Source organism: Marmota marmota, unplaced genomic scaffold (assembly GCF_001458135.2).
Source record: "Marmota marmota marmota unplaced genomic scaffold, marMar, whole genome shotgun sequence".
NCBI classification, from domain to species: Eukaryota; Metazoa; Chordata; class Mammalia; order Rodentia; family Sciuridae; genus Marmota; species Marmota marmota.
In genome coordinates this window covers 23,335,293-23,357,887 of record NW_026000093.1, presented here as the reverse complement: position 1 = coordinate 23,357,887, position 22,595 = coordinate 23,335,293, and the positions used below count along the sequence as shown (strand labels likewise).

At 38.2% G+C, this 22,595-nt stretch overlaps 2 protein-coding genes across 5 annotated transcripts in view; one reads left to right on the top strand and one right to left on the bottom strand.

Annotated features, from left to right (window-relative positions):
• The window catches only part of Sbspon (somatomedin B and thrombospondin type 1 domain containing), a 35,455-nt gene extending 27,602 nt beyond the window's left edge, over positions 1-7,853 (top strand). Inside the window, exons 3-5 of the mRNA XM_015485757.2 lie at positions 817-907; positions 3,815-3,991; positions 6,125-7,853. Coding sequence (XP_015341243.1) covers positions 817-907; positions 3,815-3,991; positions 6,125-6,242 — 386 coding nt within the window. The 3' untranslated portion in view covers positions 6,243-7,853. The remainder of the gene's footprint in view (positions 1-816; positions 908-3,814; positions 3,992-6,124) is intronic.
• A 6,370-nt stretch (positions 7,854-14,223) lies between these two features.
• Positions 14,224-22,595, bottom strand: part of Terf1 (telomeric repeat binding factor 1) — a 30,499-nt gene continuing 22,127 nt past the window's right edge. For all 4 annotated transcript variants that reach the window (XM_015485865.2, XM_015485863.2, XM_015485864.2 and 1 more), the window contains 2 exons: positions 18,790-18,896; positions 14,224-14,876 (listed from right to left, as the gene is read on the bottom strand). In XM_015485865.2, coding sequence (XP_015341351.1) covers positions 14,700-14,876; positions 18,790-18,896 — 284 coding nt within the window. In that variant the 3' untranslated portion in view covers positions 14,224-14,699. The remainder of the gene's footprint in view (positions 14,877-18,789; positions 18,897-22,595) is intronic.

Genomic DNA, 22,595 nt, shown 5'->3' with positions numbered 1-22,595 from the left:
TCTGAAAATTTTTTTTTTTTTTTTTTTTTTTTTTCTGGCACGGGGGATTGAACTCAGGGGCACTCAACCACTGAGCCACATCCCCAGCCCTATCTTGTATTTTATTTAGAGACAGGGTCTCACTGAGTTGCTTAGCACCTCGCCGTTGCTGAGGCTGGCTTTGAACTTGTGATCCTCCTGCCTCAGCCTCCTGAGCCCCTGGGATTACAGGCCTGCTGCCACCACCTAGATCTTCCTTTCTTTATTGGGGCGGTGGGAGTAACCAGGGATTGAACTCAGGGGCAGTCAACCACTGAGCCACATCTCCAGCCCTATTTTGTATTTTATTTAGAGACAGGCTCTCACTGACTTGCTCAGCGACTTGCCATTGCTGAGGCTGGTTTTGAACTTGTGCTCCTCCTGCCTCAGCCTCCTGAGCTGCTGGGATTATAGGCATGTGCCACCCGCGCCCAGCTCTTCCTTTCATTTATTGAAAAGGTCCTTTCTCTTTCTCCTGTAATCTCTATCACCTCTCTTAACCCCCTTGCCTTCTCCTCATCTTTTTTATCATTTCCTGGTTTTTCTTCCTGGCTCCTCAGGTTAGTCTCAGAGGAACAGCCTTGTCAGAGGCCTGCAGGTGCCCTCTCTGCCATCTGCCAGCACACAGGTCTTTAACCAATTTGATTCTGCGGACTTTGTAATGCGCCTTACTTCACTCCTTGATGGTGTACCAAGCGTGGGTTTTGGAGATGGAGACCTTGAGATGGGCATGGAACCAAGTTTGGGAAACTGCTCTGAGTACTTTGTGTGGATTCAACATAATTCTCCCTCTTCCAGTCCCTGCCTTCATAACTACCTCTGCCTTCAACAAGGAGAGAACAAGACAAGCTGCATCTCCACAGTGGTCTACGCACACAGAGGATGCCGGGTAATGTGCTCTTATTATGTTTTTCCAGTTGTATAGTCAAGTCTATTCAGAAGAGTCAACTTGGTTCCACTGTTTTCTTCTGTTATTTGTTCATTGACTTCCAAGAAAATAGGACCCTTCACCAGACTCGGAATGTACTGATCCCCCATTTTTGTGGGACTGTATTTATCTGTGCCTGATCTCTAAAAAGAAGCAAACTGTATAAAAATGAGATGATATTATTTGATTAATTATGCTAAGGGTGTCCCTCTAGGGAACCATGGATTCTAGCACCATCTCTGGTGAATTTGAAAGTGGCACACACTTCAACCTGAGGATTTTTTTCTTTCTTTTTTTTTCCCCCCCACTAAGTACTGGGGCTTGAACCCAGTGGCACACTACCAGTGAGCTACACACCTTTCTATTTGTTATTTTGAAACAGTCTTGCTAAGTTGCCCAGGCTGGCTTTGAACTTGGAATCCTCCTGTCTTAGCTGGGATTACAGGGGTGTACCACCATGCTTAGGTAGAGGGTTCTTATTGAAACCATCCCTGTGCTCACTTGGGTCCACTCTTCTGCCATTAGTTAAGGGAGACCAGATGGCTGCATATTCAGATCCTCACGAGGCCACTCATTTGACTTAAGTTGTTCCCCTTCAGTTTTTTCTCTTTAAAGAATATTAATACCTACCACATGGGTTTGGTATGAGCATTTAATAGAATATAACATTGCAGAGATGTCTGGGTTAAGGTGTCTGGGGTTGACTGAAGCTGCATATCAGAATTTCCTACCTTAATAACTAAAGATACCAGTTACCTTTAGTTACTAATAAGTAGTACTTACCATTGTTAAAGATCTCTCTCTCTCTTCCTCTCTCTCTCTCCTTTTCTCTCTCTCTTCCTCCCTCTCTCTCTCTTCCTCTCTCTCTCCCTTTCTCTCTCTTCCTCTCTCTCTCCTTTTCTCTCTCTCTTCCTCTGTCTCTCTCTTCCTCTCTCTCTCTCCTTTTCTCTCTTCCTCTGTCTCTCTCTCTCTTCCTCTCTCTCTCTCTCTCTCTCTCTCTCTCCTAGAGATTTAACCTAGAGGCAATTTACCACTGAGTCACATCCCCAGCCCCTTTTACTTTTTATTTTGAGACAGGGTCTCGCTAAGTTGCTGTGGCTGGCTTTGAACTTGTGATCCTCCTGCCTCAGCCTTCCAACTCGCTGGGATTACAGGCCTGCGCCACCACGCTCAGCTGTTAAATATCTTTGAAGCAGTGAAAATGAAAATTAAAAAAAAAAAAAGATTTTTGAAGCAGACTCTCCAAACAGTTTCCATTTAACCTATTACAACTCATAATTTGATAGATAAGAAATTATTCCATTGAGCTGAAAATACAAGTTTCTACTATGGCAACTCAGGATTTATATTATGTTTTGTTTCCCTGAGAACTGGAAAATCATGTTTCTTTTAACTACAAAATTTTCAAATATTTACTCATATCTGGATGCTCCCCTGGGACCTTCAGAGTCTAGACATACATGGTAGAGTTTTCCACAGCCCAGTATAAGGTGACACTAACCTGTCATAGAAAACGTTACTCAGCTCCCCGTTTCTGTTCTCATCTGTGATGCCTGATGTAACTTCAATGTTCATCAGTGTGACAACAGATCATGCAGGTGGGTTGGGTGGGGAAGGTGAGTGCTGGGAACATTTGGGAGACTAACAGCACAGGTGCTGGCCTGGGTGTTGAGGATATACCCTCCTGAATTCATATTTAAGCGTTCTCAGACTCATGCAAATGCTTGTTCAATTTATGTAACTTTTTTTAACCCTTGTCGTACCAGAGCTCAAACTCAGAGGTGCTTTACCCCTGAGGTACATACATCTCCAGCCCTTTTTATTTTTTGAGACAGGGTCTCACTAATTTGCTCAGGGCCTTGCTAAGCTGCTGAGGCTGGCCTTGAACTTGTGATCCTCTTGCCTCAATCTCCCAAACTACTGTGATTACAGGTGTGTGCCACTGCACCCGGCCCTTTTTTAAAATTTGAAGATAGAATCTTGCTGAGTTGCTGAGGCTGGCCTCTAATTCGGGATCCTCCTGCCACAGCCTCCTAAGTCACTGAGATAACAGTCATGTACCACCAGCCTACCTCCCTTCCCCCAACCTTTCTTTTGGTACTGGGAATTGAACCAGAGGCGATTTACCACTGAGCTACATTCCTGCTCCCTCCCCCCTTTTTTTAATATTTATTTTTTAGTTGTAGTTGGACACAACACCTTTATTCTATTCTATTCTATTTATTTATTTATTTTTATGTGATTCTGAGGATCGAACCCAGGGCCTTGCATGTGCTAGGAGAGTGCTCTACCACTGAGCTACAACCCCATGCCCCTTTAAAGTTTTTAACATAATAAATAATAAATGTTTGAGGAGATCCCTGGCCCCTTTTTAAATTTTTTAAACAAGAATTTCACATAGCTGCCCAGCCTGGCCTTGAACTTGTGAGCCTTATGCCTCAGCCTCTTGGGTTGCTGGGTTTACAGGCATGTGCTATCACGCCTGGTTCAATTTATATAATTCTTTAGAACACAAGCCAAACTACCAAGGGCTGGTTTGCTAGTAAAACATGTGCCTTTACATACAATTTAGTGATCTGATTGGAAAGGATAGAGGCTATCTAAATCTGCAAATTTCTGTTGACCAGAGAATTCAATAACGGATTGAAAAAGAGTTAAAAAGCTTTTCTATGGTGGTCAGTCGCATGTTGTCAGCATTTAGTGAAAAAGAAACTTGAAGAACTCTGTGAATCGTGTGTGACTTGTGAAGATGTGACTCCATGTTCCAGTCTGCCAGATGCCACTGGAGATGACGACTTCCTAAGACTTTCCACAGTGTCAGGCCACCTCTGGTACTAGCAAGTGACATTATTACTTCTTTTGCTCTAGATACTGTATGGAGTTCAAGACAGAGTCCCTGACTCCTCACTGTGCTCTGGAGAACCGGCCCCTGACGCGGTGGATGCAGTATCTCCGAGAGGGATACACCGTGTGTGTGGACTGTCAGCCCCCCGCCATGAATTCTGTGAGCCTTCGTTGTTCTGGAGATGGCCTGGACTCTGACGGGTAAGGACGGGAACTGATGGAAGGACTTGTTACTCATGTTGAGGATCTGTCCTCTCCACACCCAGAGTGGCTGACCAGTGTGTCACAAAAAGGCATGATCTGGGCAGCGAGGAGAAACATCTGTGCAGCTGCCCCCAAGCCCAGGACTTCAGTTTTCTCTGTGGAACTCAGAGGCTTTCAATACCATAACTGCATGGGTCAATTTGATTTGGGTCATTTAGTTTAAAGCTCTCAGATGACCACTGAAAACCTGTTTGCTCCAAAGCCACATTCTGAAGACAACTTGTATCTGAATCTCTTAGAATGGAGATTTAAAATATGCAAATTCTTAATCCCTCTTCAGACCAGCTGAAATCAGAATTTGGGGGAATGGATTTTTTTTTTTTTCCTGGTACCGGGGATTAAACCCAGAGGTGCTTTACCACTGAGCTACATCCCTAGTCCTTATTATTTGATGTTTTGAGACCAGGTCTTAATAAGTTGCAGAGTCTTCCTAAACTGCTGAGGCTGGCTTCAAAAGTTGTGGATCCTCCTGTCCCAGCCTCCTAAATCTCTGGGATTATAGGTGTGTGTGTGCCAACAGGCCTGGCTGATGTAGATTCTTAATAATCTCTTAGGTCAGAGGTCAGAAATTTTTTTCTATAAAATGCCAGAGAGTAGATATTTTCAGCTTCGCATCCCATACAGCAGCTACTATCTTAACTGCTCAACTCTGACACTGTGGCATGAAAGCAGCCATACATGCAGTGTAAATCTTGGGCTTTGTTCTAACAAAACTTTATTTATGGATACTAAAATTTGAATGTGTTACAAAATATCATTCTTTTGATTTTTCCTTTTTGATACTTGAAACTGTACAAATTATTAACTCACAATCTGTACAAAAAGAGGTCGTAGGTCAGATTTGGCCTATGAGGGGTCATAGCCTGCTGACCCTGCCCAGATGATTCAAACCCACGGTGACATTTCAGAACTACTGCCCAAAGGGGCTTTGTCATTAAGTCATAAAGAGATAGAGTCATGGGCTCAGTTCTCTAGGGTAATAACTCCACATACATCTATAGATTTTTCTGAAAGAATTGATGCCAAAAACATTTGCCATCCTGTAAATCTACCCTAGTCCTGATAACACCATTTATAACTAGGAGAAGGGTCAACTTCACACTGGATCAGCTATGGGACAAGGACCAATTTAGGTCATACTTGGATTATAGTTTTAAGAATGTTAGATGAAACTGATCAAAATACAGATTAAGAACCAAAATATTGAACTTTCCTGTCAATCGTTATTCCTGTTGTATGCTTTAATACTTAATAATTTGAATTTATGTTCATTAGTCACTTGTGCCCAAAGGAAAGCCTCTATTGCATACACCATATGAACAATAAAGCTGGTGAGGAATGCATATCAAATGAAACCTAATATTTAGATTTAATATTTTTCTGAATACCTCATCCATATTTTGACTTTAAATGATTTTATAATTCAATTTGTACCTAATGAAGTAAATATTTAAACCCTGGTTAAGGCACTAGTGACTTTAAAAATAATAATTTTAATAATATGGCTTCACTCTCTTTTCACTACTCTCATTTTTTCATTACAAAATCAAAGAATTGGAAAGGGATGAAAGAGGTAATTGGGTAGCTTTATAATTTAAATATAAATTGAAATAGCCATTCACCTTTATGTGACACTTGTATTCAGATCAAGTAGGAGAACTGAATACAGTGAACACTGTGAATTGACTTTTTTTGGTGGTGCTGGGGATTGAACCCAGGGCCTTGTGCATGCGAGGGAGGTACTCAATCAACTGAGCTATATCCTCAGCCCTGTGGGCACAGTGAATTGAACAAACAACTCTTCCACCATGAGAGTGTCCTCAGATAGGGATCAAATGGAAACTTACTTTGATGGAATCTAAGGAAAAGAAATCCCCTTTATGGTTATTTTTTTTAAAAAATTCTATTAGTAATGAACTTCAAAATTCTGTGATTGGGGATTGAAACCAGTGGTGCTCTACCACTGAGCTACATGCCCAGTCCTTTTTACTTATTTTGGGACAGGGTCTTGCAAAGTTGTCGGGGCTGGTCTTATTATCGTGACTAACATTTTCAAAAATATTGTTTCAGAAATCAGACTCTTCACTGGCAAGCAATCGGCAATCCTCGATGTCAAGGAACTTGGAAAAAAGTCCGGCGAGTAGACCACTGTTCTTGTCCAGCAGTTCACAGTTTTATTTTTATATAGATCATCATGTAACTATTTCAAGATGTGTTTGTAAGCATGCTGAATATTGTTAGGTTGTGTGTAACACTTCAGAAACTCTAAAAACTGTTGGGCCCAAGTTCCTGAACACATCATTGCCATACACTGAAGTATAGAAAGAAAAATTAGAGGCTAATTCTCAAGGAACATTCTCAAGGAATGTCTATATATCTTACTTTTATAAGTTGAGGACTTAGAAATGCTCCTGAGGTTTTATGTCCTTGACCTTCCATCCAGTCACAAAATATGTGTTGGTTTGCACTAGAATTACTATCCCATGCTCCGCTTTGGAGGAAGTTATTATTTAAGGGTAACTACACTTTGACTTGCATCCTTTTCTCTCTATTCCATATCTCTTAAAAGTTCCTCACTTTAAAAAAACAATGTTATAGAGCTGGGCACTGTGACACAGGTCTGAAATCTCAGCAATTTAGGGAGCTAAGGCAGGAGGGCTGCAAGTTTGAAGCCAGCCTCAAGCAATTTAGCAAGACCCTGTCTCCAAATAAAAAGGTCTGGGAATGTAGCTCAGTGGTAGAGCACCCCTGAAATCAATTTCCCATACCCACCCACCCCCCAAAAAAATCACACATATTTCCCATACAATATTCCATAAATCCTGAATCAATAATTTCAAGCAAATTATCCCCAATATTTTCCACAGGGCAAGTTGTTTAAAATTTCAGTGAGCATTTTGCAATGAAAAGCCAACCAACTATGCTAAAAATATTGAGGGCGGAGATACTGGGATTGAATTCAGGGGCACTTGACCACTGAGCCACATCCCCAGCCCTATTTTGTATTTTATTTAGAAACAGGGTCTCACTGAGTTGCTTGGCAATTTGCTTTTGCTGAGGCTGGCTTTGGACTTGGAATCTTCCTGCCTCAGCCTCCTGAGCCACCAGGATTACAGACGTGCACCACCTCATCTGGCTGTAAAAATATTTTGAAGAAGACATTTTCTTCAGTTAATTGGAAAGATTAGTAAAATGCCCATTCTAGGCCAATAGGAATTCTTTTAAATGTTATAATTTTCATGAAGAGAAATTTTGGTGCCAACGAATGAAACAATTTCTTTCATTATGAAAAATTCTACCACTATTTGCATCTAACATTATTTCCAAAGCTTAAAGTCTGAAGTTGAATGGAATACTCTTTCAGAGCCCAACTTCAAGTTTAGTTGAAGTGTGTGTACTAATCTTTTTCTGCAGCATGCATTTTCTTATGTTTTGGGTGGAAGGCAGAGGAAGAGGCGTGGATTTCACTATGAATGCTGTGATCTTTCCTACTGACATCTCCTGATGTCAGTATCCTTACTCTAGCAGGAGATCACTGAACTCAAGGCGACTTGGTGAGCTAAAGGGTCTGGGACGACAAGTCATTCTGCAGACAGCCACGGAGCCTAGACCCGGCTCCTCACTGGTGCTCAGCTTCAGTAATAAGCTGACTATGCCAAATATTTCAGTTTTGAAGTAGGCTTTATATTCAGAATATTTCCTTTGAAGGATTGACTCTTGAGATTTAAATCATATAAAATTCCTCTGATTTCAATGTTATTATATAGTTATTTACTAATAAACAGTTTACTAAAATAAATATTTCTTTTTTTTTGGTGGGGCAGGCAGAATACCAGGGTTCAGCACAAGGTCACTTTACCACTGAGCTACACCCCCATCCCTTTTTATTTTTGACAGGGTTTTTCTAAGTTGTCCAGGCTGACCTCAAACTTGCAATCTTCCTGCCTTGGCCTCCCAAGTCACTGGGATCATAGGCGTGTGCCACCATGCCCTAAAACACATATTTCTTGGAATTTATCATGTAATAACAGAATGACAACAGCAAGATAGAAAAGGGATGGAAAAGTCCCCAATATGTGACACTGAGAGTAGTAATGTTTCTGACTATATCCTGATTTAACTGCCAAAATTATTTTAAGGGAAAATCAATGTTAGAAATTAATGATAAAAAATTTGAATCTCACCCAGGCTACCGACTTTAATTATAATGTCAGTATTAACATTTTAAGCCCACTTTTAATCAATTATAAAGCAAGATTTTTGATGATGTCTCTGGGTATTTTCCAATGTTGCTTAAAATGTTTATATCAGTAAATAAACTTTCTTATTAGATTTATAAAAGTTCTTCACTGGTTTGACTAAAAAAAAGAACCCCAAACTTCTGGAATGGTCAGAGAATGCATAAAAATTTCACCAAAAGAAAAATAACAACAAGGTGAAATAATCACTAAGAGCAATAGTGTGGGCTGTGGCTGTGGCTGAGGCAGAGCACTTGCCTCACAAGTGCGATGCACTGGGTTTGATCCTAGCACCACATAAAAACAAATAAAGGCATTGAGTCCATACACAACTATAAATAAATAAATAAATAAAGCTCTGATGCATTTATGGTTCCAATATGTGTTCCAACATTTAACATAATCCATTTTTCACCTTATGCATTTTATTTTGGTGCATAACCACTAATTACTTTCATATTGAAGTTATATTTTTGCTACTTTTATTCTTGAGAAAATTTCCTAAGCTAGCAGACGTAACTATTAAATAATGGTTTTGAAAAGCTCGTTATTAATTCTAGCCAAGCTCGAGGAAACATGTCAGAACTGAAACACGTAGTCCATGTGATTAATGAAGAACCCAAAGTTTTTATTTTCAAAGTTAAAGATCAAAGTATTTAGAGACCTCTTGGCGTTCTTTTTTAATAAGCCCCAGTGTCAGGGTCCTTTCCGCAGGCACTCTGCCATGATTTACAGACTCAAAATCACTTATTAGACTGATTTTCAAAAGTGAATGTGGAAAGTAATTTGAACAAAAATAAATATGCCTACCAGGAAAGAAGGGGAAAGGAATTAGAAATAATGATCATGTAGAAAAGTGGAAAAGAAGGAAAAATGAAGAGTCGGGAGTGGGGGGGGACCAAGATGAACTATAATTGCACCAATCTTTTTTTTTATGAGTCTTGTTTTTATTTGAAAATGTCATAATTAAGCATAAATAGCAATAATTTATATTGTTTGGGTCTCTTCTGGCATAAAGATTATAATTAACCATTTTTTTCCAGGTAGGCACAAAACAGACGTAAAAGAAACAGGTTTGTGCCCTCTAAGAATATTTTAGTGAAGTTTCATACCAACAATTGCAAGTTGACTTAGAAGGCAAGCCCTGGGTATTCTGCAGTTTAAGCAATCAGAAGATGAGCATTTTAAAGGGAAGCGATACCTCTAGGTTTCTGTGACAGATGCACATATTTACTCTCTCTTCAAACCCACTTGAGGTTACAGGACTTACCAAAGAGACCGAATCCATAAATAGATGAGAAGCTCAGTGATTTTAAAGAATCTTTGTGAAGATTGGAAGCAAATGACATTCTACTGATGGATGATCAGTAGACGTGGATAGAGGGACCCATTCTTGTGGAGAAGATGGTGGAGTGAGATGTAAAAGCTATTCTTCCTTAGAGTGGGGAGCATCTTATGCTCCCACTGAGCATAAGATGAATTTTTTAAAAAGTTCCTTCCCCTTGAGACAAATCTGTGAAACTTAAAATCACACCAAGGCACATTATCATGAAATTCCAGATCTTCAGATATACAGAAGAATCGCAAACCTGAGAGGAAAAGCCAGGTCACATGTAAAGGATCAGTATTAGGATAGTATTGAATTATTTATCTAAAGCAACATTTGAAGCTAGAATAGAGTAATAGAGTAAAATTTGGGTAAGAAGTTACAAAAAATGCTGTGTTCAATAAAATTATTATGAATCAAATGTGAGGCTAGAATGATATTTTCGGACATGTAAGATACAAAAATTTTCCATTCTGTGCACCCTTTCAGGGAGGAGGTGGTCAACTTAAACAGTAGTGTAAACCAAGCAGAGGGTGCAGGAAATGAGGAGTACTCAGGAGAGAGAAGACAGCTTGCGATTGGCAGAGGATGGATGGCTTTAAGAAAACTACACCAGGGGCTGAGGTTGTGGCTCAGTGGTAGAACACTCGCCTAACACATGTGAGGCACTGGGCACGGTGGTGGCACATCTGTAATCCCAGCAACTCAGGAGGCTGAGGCAGGTGGATCACAAGCTTTAGGCCAGTATATATAATGTCATTATTGATGGGATTTGATGTAGGTTGTACCATTTTTTGTCCTCGTGGTTTTTGCTTCCCTCCTTTGTTTTTGCATTAAATGATTTTTAGTAAAGCATTTCAATCTCTATTGTTTTTAATTATCGTTTAGTGTATTTCTAAATTTTTTGGTACTGAGGATTTCACACAGGGGCATTTACCACTGTGGTACATCCCCAGTCTCCCTTTCCCTTCCCCAGTCCTCTGTTTTGTTATTTTCACACTGGGCCTCACTAAATTGCTGAGGCTGGCCTGAAACTTGCGATCATCCTGTCTTGGAAGTCTAGAGTCCCTGGATTACAGACCTGTGCCACCACACCTGGCTTAATGTATTTTTTAATCTAATGACCACAATATTTATAACTAACTTTTCTTGGTTTGAGCTACCATTATTCCTAATATTATACTTCATGTGAAATGTTACCAGTCCTAGAAGCCAAACCCAAACCCCTCTAAGCGATCCATTCAATGGCCAGGACTTGGCTGCCAACATTCCAATACTTTGCCCTCACCTCTGACTCGGACCAATAAGAAAAAGCCAAATGTTTCCTGAAACAATCCCATAAAATGTCTGCTGCTATTTGATTCGTGTCCAGTTTCCTCATGTCAAAAACTTCCGGAGTGTCTGAAGTTTGTTAGTTTTGCACTAGTGAAGCCAGAATTAGACAGGCAGTCAGTATAGATACAGGTAAATCGAGTCAGGTCGGATCAAGGAGGCCAATCTGAGTGAGTTGGAGACTGCCCCCTGAGGGACTGAAATGTTAATTCCTTCAGAGCCCTTCCTCCAACCCTTATCAAGAACCTGCACCTGCTCCAACCTATTGCTAAGGTAACGTGTCCCAGGAATTGCCCCTCCCTACAGGGAGCTATAAAGTTATTTAACGTGTCCTGGGCTGCTCCATCCTGCTCTTCTCCCTTCAGCTCACTTGTTTCCCACTTCTTGGCCACCCTACTGAGCATTTCCTAGGCCTAGTCACACACACAGGAAGGAGAGAGATAAAGGCAAGAGAGCAGAACAAAGGAAGCCTAGGACAAAAAATGGCAGAATATCTCACTTCTTGGGATACCAGCTATGGTCCCTTTCTCCCTCCTGGGAGAAATGTTACCCCTTTTAAAATAAACCCTGCTTTATATGCTTGCCTCAGCACACTTCTCTATTGTTATACTTCAAAACGTGAGGAAGCAGGACTTTTCCCTGGTTAAACAGCAGTATCAATAGTATAATGCTGACCTGCCAGAAACATGTGCCTGCCATATACAAGGGATTGTGATGGGCTCTTGCTACAGCAAGTGCTGAATAAATGTTTATTTTCATTATTGGATGGTCTTCATTTATTTTCACAACCCAATCTTCATCAATAGCACAATAACTGGTATAACTATATAATGGAAAATGATGTAGAAATGAAAATAAGCCATAGCTACATACAATTTGGATTGAGTCAAAGATGATGGATACTTATATTTCATTTAATTCCTTTAATGTCACAAGAGTAAAACAAAACAAAAAAAATACTCTCCCACATTTTGCAGATTGGATCAGAGTAGAGCAATTCTTCAACCCATGGCCAGGCCACCTACAACTCTGATTTGGCATCCTCCTTTTGTAGAACCTAAAGATCAGTCAGAGGTGCAGGTCTAGTACTCAGGTTTTTCTCTGAATGTATCCAGTCCTGGGCATGTCCAGACTCCCTGGTATATGTGAGAGCTGGAGCTTCCCCCACACCTCTCTTCCCCAGCTGTTTCCTCTCAGGTTTTTTAGTCTGTTGCTGCTTATCCCATCCCTTTCCCCAGGTGGCTGCAGATAGCCTATTTTAAAAAGCTTTTGACAACACCACTCTGGAGGTTGGTCCAACTCAGCGGTGAGGAGGTGTGTGTGAAACAAATGCAAACTTTTGAGCTGAACCTCAGGAACAAACAGGTCAAAATGCACAACCTGTTTTTTGAGGACAATATCTACATTGCAATCTTTGGCACTAAGTTGCCATAGCAGTTGCCAACTTGAGGACTAGGGTATGGTAGGAGGGTAAGGAAAAGCACCAAAACTTCAACCAAAATTTAACAGTTTTCACCCAGGAGCAATGGTACATACCCGTAATCCCAGCAACTCAGGGGGCTGAGGCAGAAAGATCTTGTTCGAGGCCAGCCCGGGCACCTTGGTTAGCTCAGTAGTAGTACTGGTTTCAATCCCCAGTACCACACACACACACACACACACACAAAAATTGTTTCATGAAGTATTTCCTTGGTTGTTCTAGGTTTGTACTAGATATTGAAGTTCCAAAATTTTGACTCTCTTGTCAACTTCATGGTTATTTCAGTAGAGGGCCAGATCTTGGGAGTTCCCTATACTATTTTTGGTGACATCATCTTACATAATAAAAATGATTAGACTTTAGAAATAAAGGATAGATTAGTGGTTGCCAAGGGAGGAAAGTATCATATACAAAAGCAACTTAAAGGATTCTCATGATAATCGAGCTGTTCAGGATCTTTGATTCTGGTAGAGAGATGAATGCAAACGATAAAATTGTTTAGAACTAGACTCTAAGTACAAAACTGGGGAAATCTGAATAAAATGAATGGATTCCACTAGTACAATTTCCTGGCGGTGATATATTGCAGTTTTACAAAATATTTATACTGGGGAAAACTGAGCTAAGCATGCAAGGGATCTTTGCATTGTCTCTTAAGACTCCATGTATATCTACAACTATTTTTATTTTTTAGGCAGTGCTGAGGATCAAACCCAGTGCCTCACATGTTCAAGGCAAGCACTCTGCCACTGAGCCACAACTCCAGCCCTACAACTATTTTTTAAAAATCAATTTTTAAAAAAAGAGGATTCAGATGGGAGGGATGTTTTAGGAATATGCCACCAAAATTACTGAGCTTATAAAATTTTTACATATTCACAAGTTAGATGAAAAGAATGTTATGTTTAAATAAATCTAAAATAGCTTTTAATAAAACAGACTTTTAACAAAGAAAGCACCAAACTATAGTATAATTGATGGTGATTTTTCTTTTTAAGTATGTGAAGTAACAAAGCATCATACAATTAATGGCAATTTAGATTTGATGGTTTATGGTACATGTTTGGAATGAGGTGGTTGACTTATAAGTCTGTTTTGACTTAAGGTACTTTGGCATTAATCATTGATGTCTTGGATAAACACAATATTTTCAGTATAATAAGACAGACTGAGTCAGGAACAATACAGTAATTATTCATGTTTCTGTTTATACATAAAGGACAACATAATTTCACGAACAATCAGAAAGTAGTATAAAAAACTTTAATAAGAAATGGACAAGATCATAAAATATTACATATGATTTTAACACAACTACCTGAATATTTCAATACTTGTTTGCTAAACAAATCACATAACACAAAATGCTAAATAATTCTATTAATATTTGACTAGGACATCTAAATAAATTAATGAAAATTCAAATTGTCTAGTAAGGTATGTTTAACCTTATTTATTAATACTATGTAAAGATGATCATGGTGAATACAACTTAAGCATTTACAGAATACTATTTATGTCCAATATTGACATATTAAATCAAAGCATCCCAGAGAACTCAGTATCAGGTTATAAAGAAGCTTTATTTAGCTCGGTGTAGTGGCACATGCCTGTAATTTCAGCGACTCAGAAGGCTGAGGCATGAGGATTGCAAGTTCAAAGCCAGCCTCAGAGATTTAGCAAGGCTCTGATCAACTTATCAAGACCTTATATCAAAAGATAAAAAAAAAAGGTGGAAGGGAGCTGGGGATGTGTCTTGGCAGTTAACTGCCCCTGGATTCAATCCTTAGTATCAAAAAAGAAAACAAAAACAGCTTTATTTATCACTCTATTAACAAATGCTTTAGTAATTAAGTAGAATATTAAGGCCATAGATCAAGTTTCATATAAAAGGACTATTACTGTTCACTTAGTGAGAAAATTCATTTTCATGCTGTGTCTTAGGAGGCTGAAGGTACCTTATAGACACAAAATAGGTAAATAAAAAAACTGCTTTTTTCCTCGTCAGGTTTCATTTTTTTACTGGAACGAGATTTGGGGAGAGTACTGAATTTGGTTGGAGTTAACATATTTACACTTTATCAAAATTAAAAAATTCTTAAAGAACAAAATGAGGCATATAATTTTACTCTATAGCACAAATCTTTGCTAAACTAAAAATAATGCTTTAAACAAAAATTTTGAGATACATCAATGACCAATAAGTTTCAAACAAAATGTAGTTATCAAAATATTTAACTGTCCTTTATCAAGCTTCAACAAATACATTCAGTTTTCACTGTCTGAGCAAATCAATTTTAGTTTCTTCATAGTCCTCCATCTGTCTTTTAACATGACACTTGTTCGGTTGTTGAATTTATAATGTGATAGTATTTTAGACCAGTTTCCCTCTCCATACTTCCTCACACCAGATCTCAAATTCTTGTCTTCTTCCCAAAGCCATGCCTTTTAAAAAAAGTAGAAGAGTTATTTCTAAATGATTCTGTAAGAACAGCACACTGTTTAAAAAAGAACAACTGTTTTTTTGTTAAAATAATACTTACAGTCTCTTAAAGATGGAAGAATTTCTCTATGTATTTCTTACAAAACTTATCTTCATCATTAAACATTTTAAGGGTAATTATTATTGCTGTTCATTTTATATAAGCTCTAGGACAGCTATTAAGCAACAGAGCTACTTGGTTTCTAGCCAAACCAATCTGTCCAACTTAAGGTACATTATTTCTTATGATGTTTTTATATATTATTCCACACCTCAAACAGAGTTTATAAATGTTTAGTACTTCATTAACAAACTCAGTGAAAATCCTATTCTTCCAACATTGAGGGAAGTATATGTGTGTGTATATAATAAATTTTCAAAAATACAATTTAGGGCTGGGGTTGTGGTTCAGTGGTAGAGCACTTGCCTAGCACGTGTGAGGCCCTGGGTTCGATTCTCAGCACTGCATATAAATAAGCAAAATAAAGGTTTATTGAAGAAAAAAAAATTTAAGAAATAAAAAATTTTAAAAAATACAATTTACCTGGGCACAGTGGCACATAGCTATAATCCAAGCAACATGGAGGCTGGGATAGAAGGATCCCAAATTGGGGGGCCAGCTTCAGAAAATTAAGGAGGCCCACAGCAATTTAGTAAGACCCTGTCTCAAAAAATAAAAAGGGCTGGGGATGTTGTTCAGTAGTAAAGTGCTCTTGGGTTCAACAACTGCCATAAACCCAAGACAAAACAAAATTTAAAACATTTAGGGCATTTTGGAAGAAAATGACAACATTTTAAAAATAAAATTGAATACCATACATAGAAAAATCACTGACATTTGGCATTTGCTACAGGTGACTAACTAATTACTCCTTATGGTGGCAAGGAGAGTTTGATCATCTGTTATTATTTAATTTTACCAGACTATGTGGGAAATGTCCAAGAAGACTTCTGCATTTTTAGACTTACTTTTTGGGGGAAGGGGAGTGGCGTGGGGGTAGGGGCTAACTGGGGATTGAACCCAGGGGCGCTTAAACCCTGTGTTACATTTCCAGCCCTTTTATTTTTTATTTTGAGACAGGGCCTAGGTGCTGAGGCTGACCCTGAATTTGTAATCCTCCTGCCTCAGCCTCCAGAGCCACTGGGATTACGGGTGTGTACACTACACCTGGTTAGACTTCCACATTTTTAAAGAAAATCTAGTTTATCATCTTGACTTATTTGGATGAGGGGAAAAAAGTGAACTCATGTGCATTATTGATTGGAATATAAAATGATGCAGCCACTGTAAAAAACAATATGGTAGTTCCTCAAAAAATTTACAAATAGAACTACCATATGATCCAATGAATGATTCTAATTCTAGGCATATACTCAAAAGAAATGAAAGGAAGGACTCAGAAGAGATATTCATGCATTCATGTTCATAGAAGCATTATTCATAACAAGTAAAATGTGGAAGCAACTTAAGTGCCTATCAATGGACAAATGGATAAAAGTAAGATGTGGTGTATAGATATAATAGAATATTACTCATTCTTAAAAAAGGACGGAAATTCTAACATATGCTACAACATGAATGAACATGGAACAACATACCAAGTGAAGTAATTTAGACACAAAAGGCTGAGTGTGCCTAGAACAGTCAAATTCAAATATAGTTGAATGAGGTGCCTAGAACAGTCAAATTCAAATATAGTTGAATGATAGTCACTGGCAGAGGAGGGCAAGGATTAATGGAGAGTTACTATTTAATGAGTAGTACAGTTTTAGTACAATTTGAAAGTCACAGCCTAGGACATAGGCTCACTAAAGAATGAGACCTATACACAGAACTTTTAAATGCTTCTCCCTGTCTCACAACATTTAATCAGGAGCCTATATAACACAGGATTTCAACTAAAAGAGGTGCCTTAGATCTCTATTAAGGAGCCTCAAGAGAAATCCAAAGGTTAACTAGAGACAAAAACAAGGACACTGGAGGAAAATTTAGCCTCCACACCAATAGCTACAGCAAACTTAGTAAAGCACAGCCTAACTCCAAGCTAGACAAACATAAAACCTCATAAAATAAGCTGGGCGTGGTGGCACACACCTGTAATCCCAGCATCTCAGGAGGCCAAGGCAGGAGGAGGATCACGAGTTCAAAGCCAACTTCAGCAAAAGCAAGGTGCTAAGTAAATCAGTAAGACCCTGTCCCTAAATAAAATACAAACTAGAACTGGGAATGTGGCTCAGTGGTCGAGTGCCCCTGAACTTAATCCCCAGTACCAAAAACAAAAACAAAAAAAACAAAAAACAAAACCTCACACCAAAGGCAACATGCAATAAATATCCAGCTATCAACAAAAATTGCAAGCATGTTAAAAGGCAAATAGTTTTTGAAGAGATGAAGCAAGCATCAGAACCACACTCTCAAGCAGATAATCACAGAAATTGTCAGGCTTGGAATTTACAATGATTATGATTAATACACCAAGGCCTCTGAGAGAAAACCAGACCACATGGAAGTACAGAGGGGTAAATGTAAGCAGAGATAGGAAACCTATGAAAGAATCAAAGGAAAATGCTAAAACCAACAACACAATAACAAAATGAATTGTCTTTTGTGAATTCTTTAATAGACTAGACAGAGCTGAGGAATCAGTGAAGAGAAACTTCTCAAATCAAAAAGCAAAGAGGGGAAAAAAGAAAGAATAAAAAAAACGGGAAAAATTTTCCAAGAACTTCAGAAAAATCACAAAAGATGTAACATATTTATAATGGGAACACCAGAAAAAAAGAGGAATAGTAGATTTGATGTAAAAGTGGCTGAGAATTCTCAAAAACTAATGACAAAGAACAAAATACAGACTGAGGAACCTTAGAGAACACCAAGTACGGTAAATGACAAAATATCTATATACATGAATTTCAACTGCAAAAAGAAAATCAAGCATAAAATTACTTATGACTTGTGGTCATATACAGTGGCATAAAGTCCGTATTTTTCCCTTTGAAAATTCACCCAAAGAAACAAGGAAATAAACAAAATCCCAAACTGTGAAGAACAGAAACTAAAACAAAGTGTGTTGTGGGGGTGCGGGGGGGGGGGGAATTTTTTTTTTTTTACAACAAACCTTTACAGGGATATGAGGAAGTAGGGCACAGTTACTTTGCCTTCAGATCTCAGAAGGTCTGTGGTGTATAATTTTCCAAAGTAAGGAACACACCATGAAGTGCACACCCTATATCCCTGGTGTGCAAACAGCAGAAGCTTCCCTCAACCAAATATCACTCCAAATGGTAAAGAGAGCAGGTTTAAAAAAAAAAAAAAGGAATCAAAGAGAAGTAGTATGAGTAGCAAACAAGTCAAAAGTAGAAGCTGCTTGTTAAATTCATTGAGGGAAATATCAAGGCCAATATAACCTTGAGTCACAGATAATATCGCTAGTGGCTTGCAACTTGATGCTAGCTGTCCATCATACTTCAATAGGAACCATCTACAGATTGCTTGTCAAGAAAAACACCATCTGAAATAAAGTAAAAAGTTCCAGAAACAATAGAGTAACAAGCACCAGATTTATTTACCTGCTGTAAAAAAAACAATAGAAAAATTAGATAAAATAAATAAAAAATAGTCTGATATTGGACAGATGGTACAGGACTATACCAAGTGAGGAAATAAATAAATTAAACCCTAAAATTGACTTGCCTTAATAAAATTTTCTGATCAAACAATATAATTCTTTGTTTTTACACATAGAAAAATCTTACATTGAATCTGTTGGAAGAATGAAATATAAAAGCTTTTAATGTGGATATAAGTCTCATCTTACCTGTAATAAACTGACTTTATGTTATAGCTTTGTTCATAAGTATTATAATTTAAGATACCTGTTTTTTCCTAGGTCGCTGTTTTTTAGGAGTTTTGGGTTGTTTGTTTGAAACATATACTCTCTTGCTTTCAGTGACTCTTCTGTTTTCTTCTTTTTCCTTTCCACCTAAAATTAAAAATATTGCCATCAAAAATTATTTTCATGGGGCTGGGGATGTGGCTCAAGCAGTAGTGCGCTCGCCTGGCATGCGTGCAGCCCGGGTTTGATCCTCAGCACCACATACAAAGATGTTGTGTCCGTCGAAAACTAAAAAATAAACATTAAAAATTTCTCTCTCTCTCTCACTCTTTAAAAAAAAAATTATTTTCACATAAATGCAAATTAAAACTACACTGAAATTTCATCTCATGCCAGTCAGAATGGCAGTCATTAAGAATACAAACCATAGTAAATGCTGGAGAGGATGTGGAACAAAGAAACACTTTTACACTTCTGGTGGGATTATAATCTATATCACCAGTATGGAAATCAGTACAGAGGTTTCTCAAAAGTCTAGGCATAGAGGCACATGCCTGTAATCCCAGTGGCTCAGGAGGCTGAGGCAGGAGGATTGTGAATTCAAAGCCAGCCTCAGCAACTTAGTGAGGCTCTAAGCAACTCAGAGAGACCCTGTCCCCAAATAAAATATTTTAAAAGGGCTGGGTTAAGTGCCCCTAGGTTCATCTCTGGTACCAAAAAAAAAAAAAGGAGAGAAAGAGAGAAAATCATCATGCATATACACTTGCATACCCATGTTTACAGCAGCATAGCCAAACTATGGTATCAGCTTAGGTGTCTATCAGTGGATGAATGGATAAAGAAAATGTGGTATATATACATAGCAGTTTTTTATTCAGCCATAAAGAAAAATGACATTATGTTATTTGCAGGAAAATGGATAGAACCTGAGACCATTATGTTAAGCAAAATAAGCCAAGCTCAGAAGGTCAAGAGTCATAATTTCTCTCACATGTGGAAGCTAGAGAGCAAAAAGGAAAAGAAAGGTGATGGTGGTGGGGGTTCCCATGAAAATCAAAGGGAGATCAGTAGAATAGGGGAAAGGAATCAGGGGGAGGGGAGAGGAGAGAAATGGGAAATACTAGGGAACATTATTAGTCAAATAATATTGTTATATTGTGTGCATGTATAAATATGTATCAACAAATCCCACCATTGTGTACAACTGTAATACACCAATTTAAAAAAATGTTGGAAAGGGCTGGGGATGTGGCTCAAGCGGTAGCGCGCTTGCCTGGCATGCGTGCGGCCCGGGTTCGATCCTCAGCACCACATAAAACAAAGATGTTGTGTCCGCCGAAAACTAAAAATAAATAAATAAATATTTAAAAAAAAATGTTGGAAAACTGTTCACATTAAAGGAAAAAGAGGAATTACAATTTTAAAAGCTATTACAAAGTTTCATCTCTTCTTAGCTATTTAAAAAAAAAACTCTACATGTTTAATTTTTTTTTTTTCAAATCTGGAAGCAGTAAGGTACAAGAATCACAGTTGTTTAAGATCAGTCTAGCTTTTTTGTCTTTAAATAAGTCATCTTCCGGGCTGGGACTGTGGCTCAGTGGTAGTGCACTTGACTGGCATGTGTGAGGCACTGAGTTTGATTCTCAGCACCATGTATGAATAAATAAAATAAAGATCTATCAACAACTAAGGAAAAAAATTAAAAAAAAAAAAAAAAAAGTCTTCTTTCCCTGAGCCTGTCTGTTCATCATCTGTTAAAGAAACAAAACATATTTATCACAAGTGATCTTTGAAATTTTCTTATGATAATTTTAGGGGTACTTGACATATGAAGTATATATAACCTTTCCCTCAGTCAGTACAGTAAAACAAGAAATAAATGTATACATATAACAGAAGAGAAACAGAACTGTAAATATTGAAAGATGATAATTATTTAGATAGAAAACCTAAAAGAATCTACAAATAAGTAAAAGGAATTAGCAGGATAGTAGGCTATAAAATAAACACATAAAAAACAATGGGATTTCTATACACTAATAATTAGCAAACAGTTAAACAACAGGAGTCAGGTGCAGTGGAGCATGCCTATAATCCTAGCATCTTGGGAGGTTGAGGCAGGAGGATTGCGAGTTCAAGACGTGCCTCATCAACTTAAACAAGACCCTTTTTCAGCTTAGGTGTCTATCAGTGGATGAGTGGATAAAGAAAATGTGGTATATATACATAATAGTTTTTTTAAAACAGCAATAACAACAAAAACCCCACAGGCTGGCACAGGCTGGGGATGTTGCTAAATGGTTATGTACCCCTAAGTTCAATCCCCAGTACCAAAAACAAAATCAAAACCAAACAAACAAAAAACACACCAAGAAAAAAAATCAAGACCATTTACATTAGCAAGAAATGAATTCTTAGACGCCAGGTGTGGTGGAACATGCCTGTAATCCCAGCATCTCAGGAGGCTGAGGCAGAAGGATCACAAGTTCAAAGCCAGCCTCAGCAATGGTGAGGCACTAAGCAACTCAGTGAGACCCTGCCTCTAATTAAAATAGATTTTGAAACAGGGTCTCCCTATGTTGCCTAAGCTGACCTTGAACTTGGGATCCTCCTGCCTCAGACTTCTAAGCTGCTAGTAGGATTGTAGGCATGCACCACTGCACCTGGCTAAAGAAATTTATTTATGCATAGGAAGAAATAATATAATTGTTAGATCTCACTAAAATGATCTGTTTTTCAATGTAATTTCAAATAAAAAATTTAAAAAGGTTCTTTGAGAGGTAGTCCACCATAGTCCCTGAGCATCCCTGTAGTTCTGCTGAAAGTACACCGTTCATTATTCATACCCTGGTACCATGTAGTTTCTATAGCTAAGCAGGTAAGTCATGGAAATCACTATGCAACTGTTCTTTCCTGAAGGAGGATACTGGCTTGTTTGCTATTCACAACAATGTCATGTGGCGTACTCAAAAAGTACTAAGCATTTGACACTGAGTTCCTCAGGTGAAATACAACCTGCTGCTTTCATATCATCAATCTGGGTTCACTGCATTGCCCATGAGACTTAGGGTTAGTGGATAAACACAACTATAGTGATTATCATGCAATTATACTGTAATAGACTGTCTTACTCTTGACTTGGCACACCTATGGAGTGAAAGGTTTATTGCTCATAATCTCTATGGTTGGGATTTTTTTTTTTTTAACTGACAATATGGAAGACCAAAATACTTTAGAATAGAAAAACATTCCTGAAGAAGAATACTATCTACCACATATTTGGTTATTACAAAACTACAGTAATTGAAACAATAGTGACCAAGAAGGTCCTGTGTTCAATTCCAAGCACTGCAAAATAAATAAAATAAAATAATGAGACTATACTATAGCATCGTTGCAAGAATGGACCAAAGGTACTGGAAATGTGATGTATGTATTCATTTATTTATTTTGGTACCAGGGATTGAATCCACGGGTGCTTAACCACTAAACTGCATCCCTAGCCCTTTTCATGTTTTACTTTGAGACAGGGTCTTGCTAAGTTGCTGAGGCTGGCTTTGAACTTTTGCTTCCTCCTGCCTTGGTCTCTGGAGATACTGGAATTATAGGTGTGTGCCACTATGCCTGGTTGGAAAAATTGTTTAAGCAGATACTAGAAGGCTAAAAAAAGTAAAAAAGGAATTAAAAGTTAACAGATAAATATGTATTAACAGACAAATTCAGGATTATAGTTGGGAGATTTCAACACCTCTCTGTAACCAGTAGAACATGTAGGCAGGAAAGGAGTAAGAATATTGAATATTTGAGTAGCATATTAACTTGACCTGACTTTTTTTTTGGGGGGGG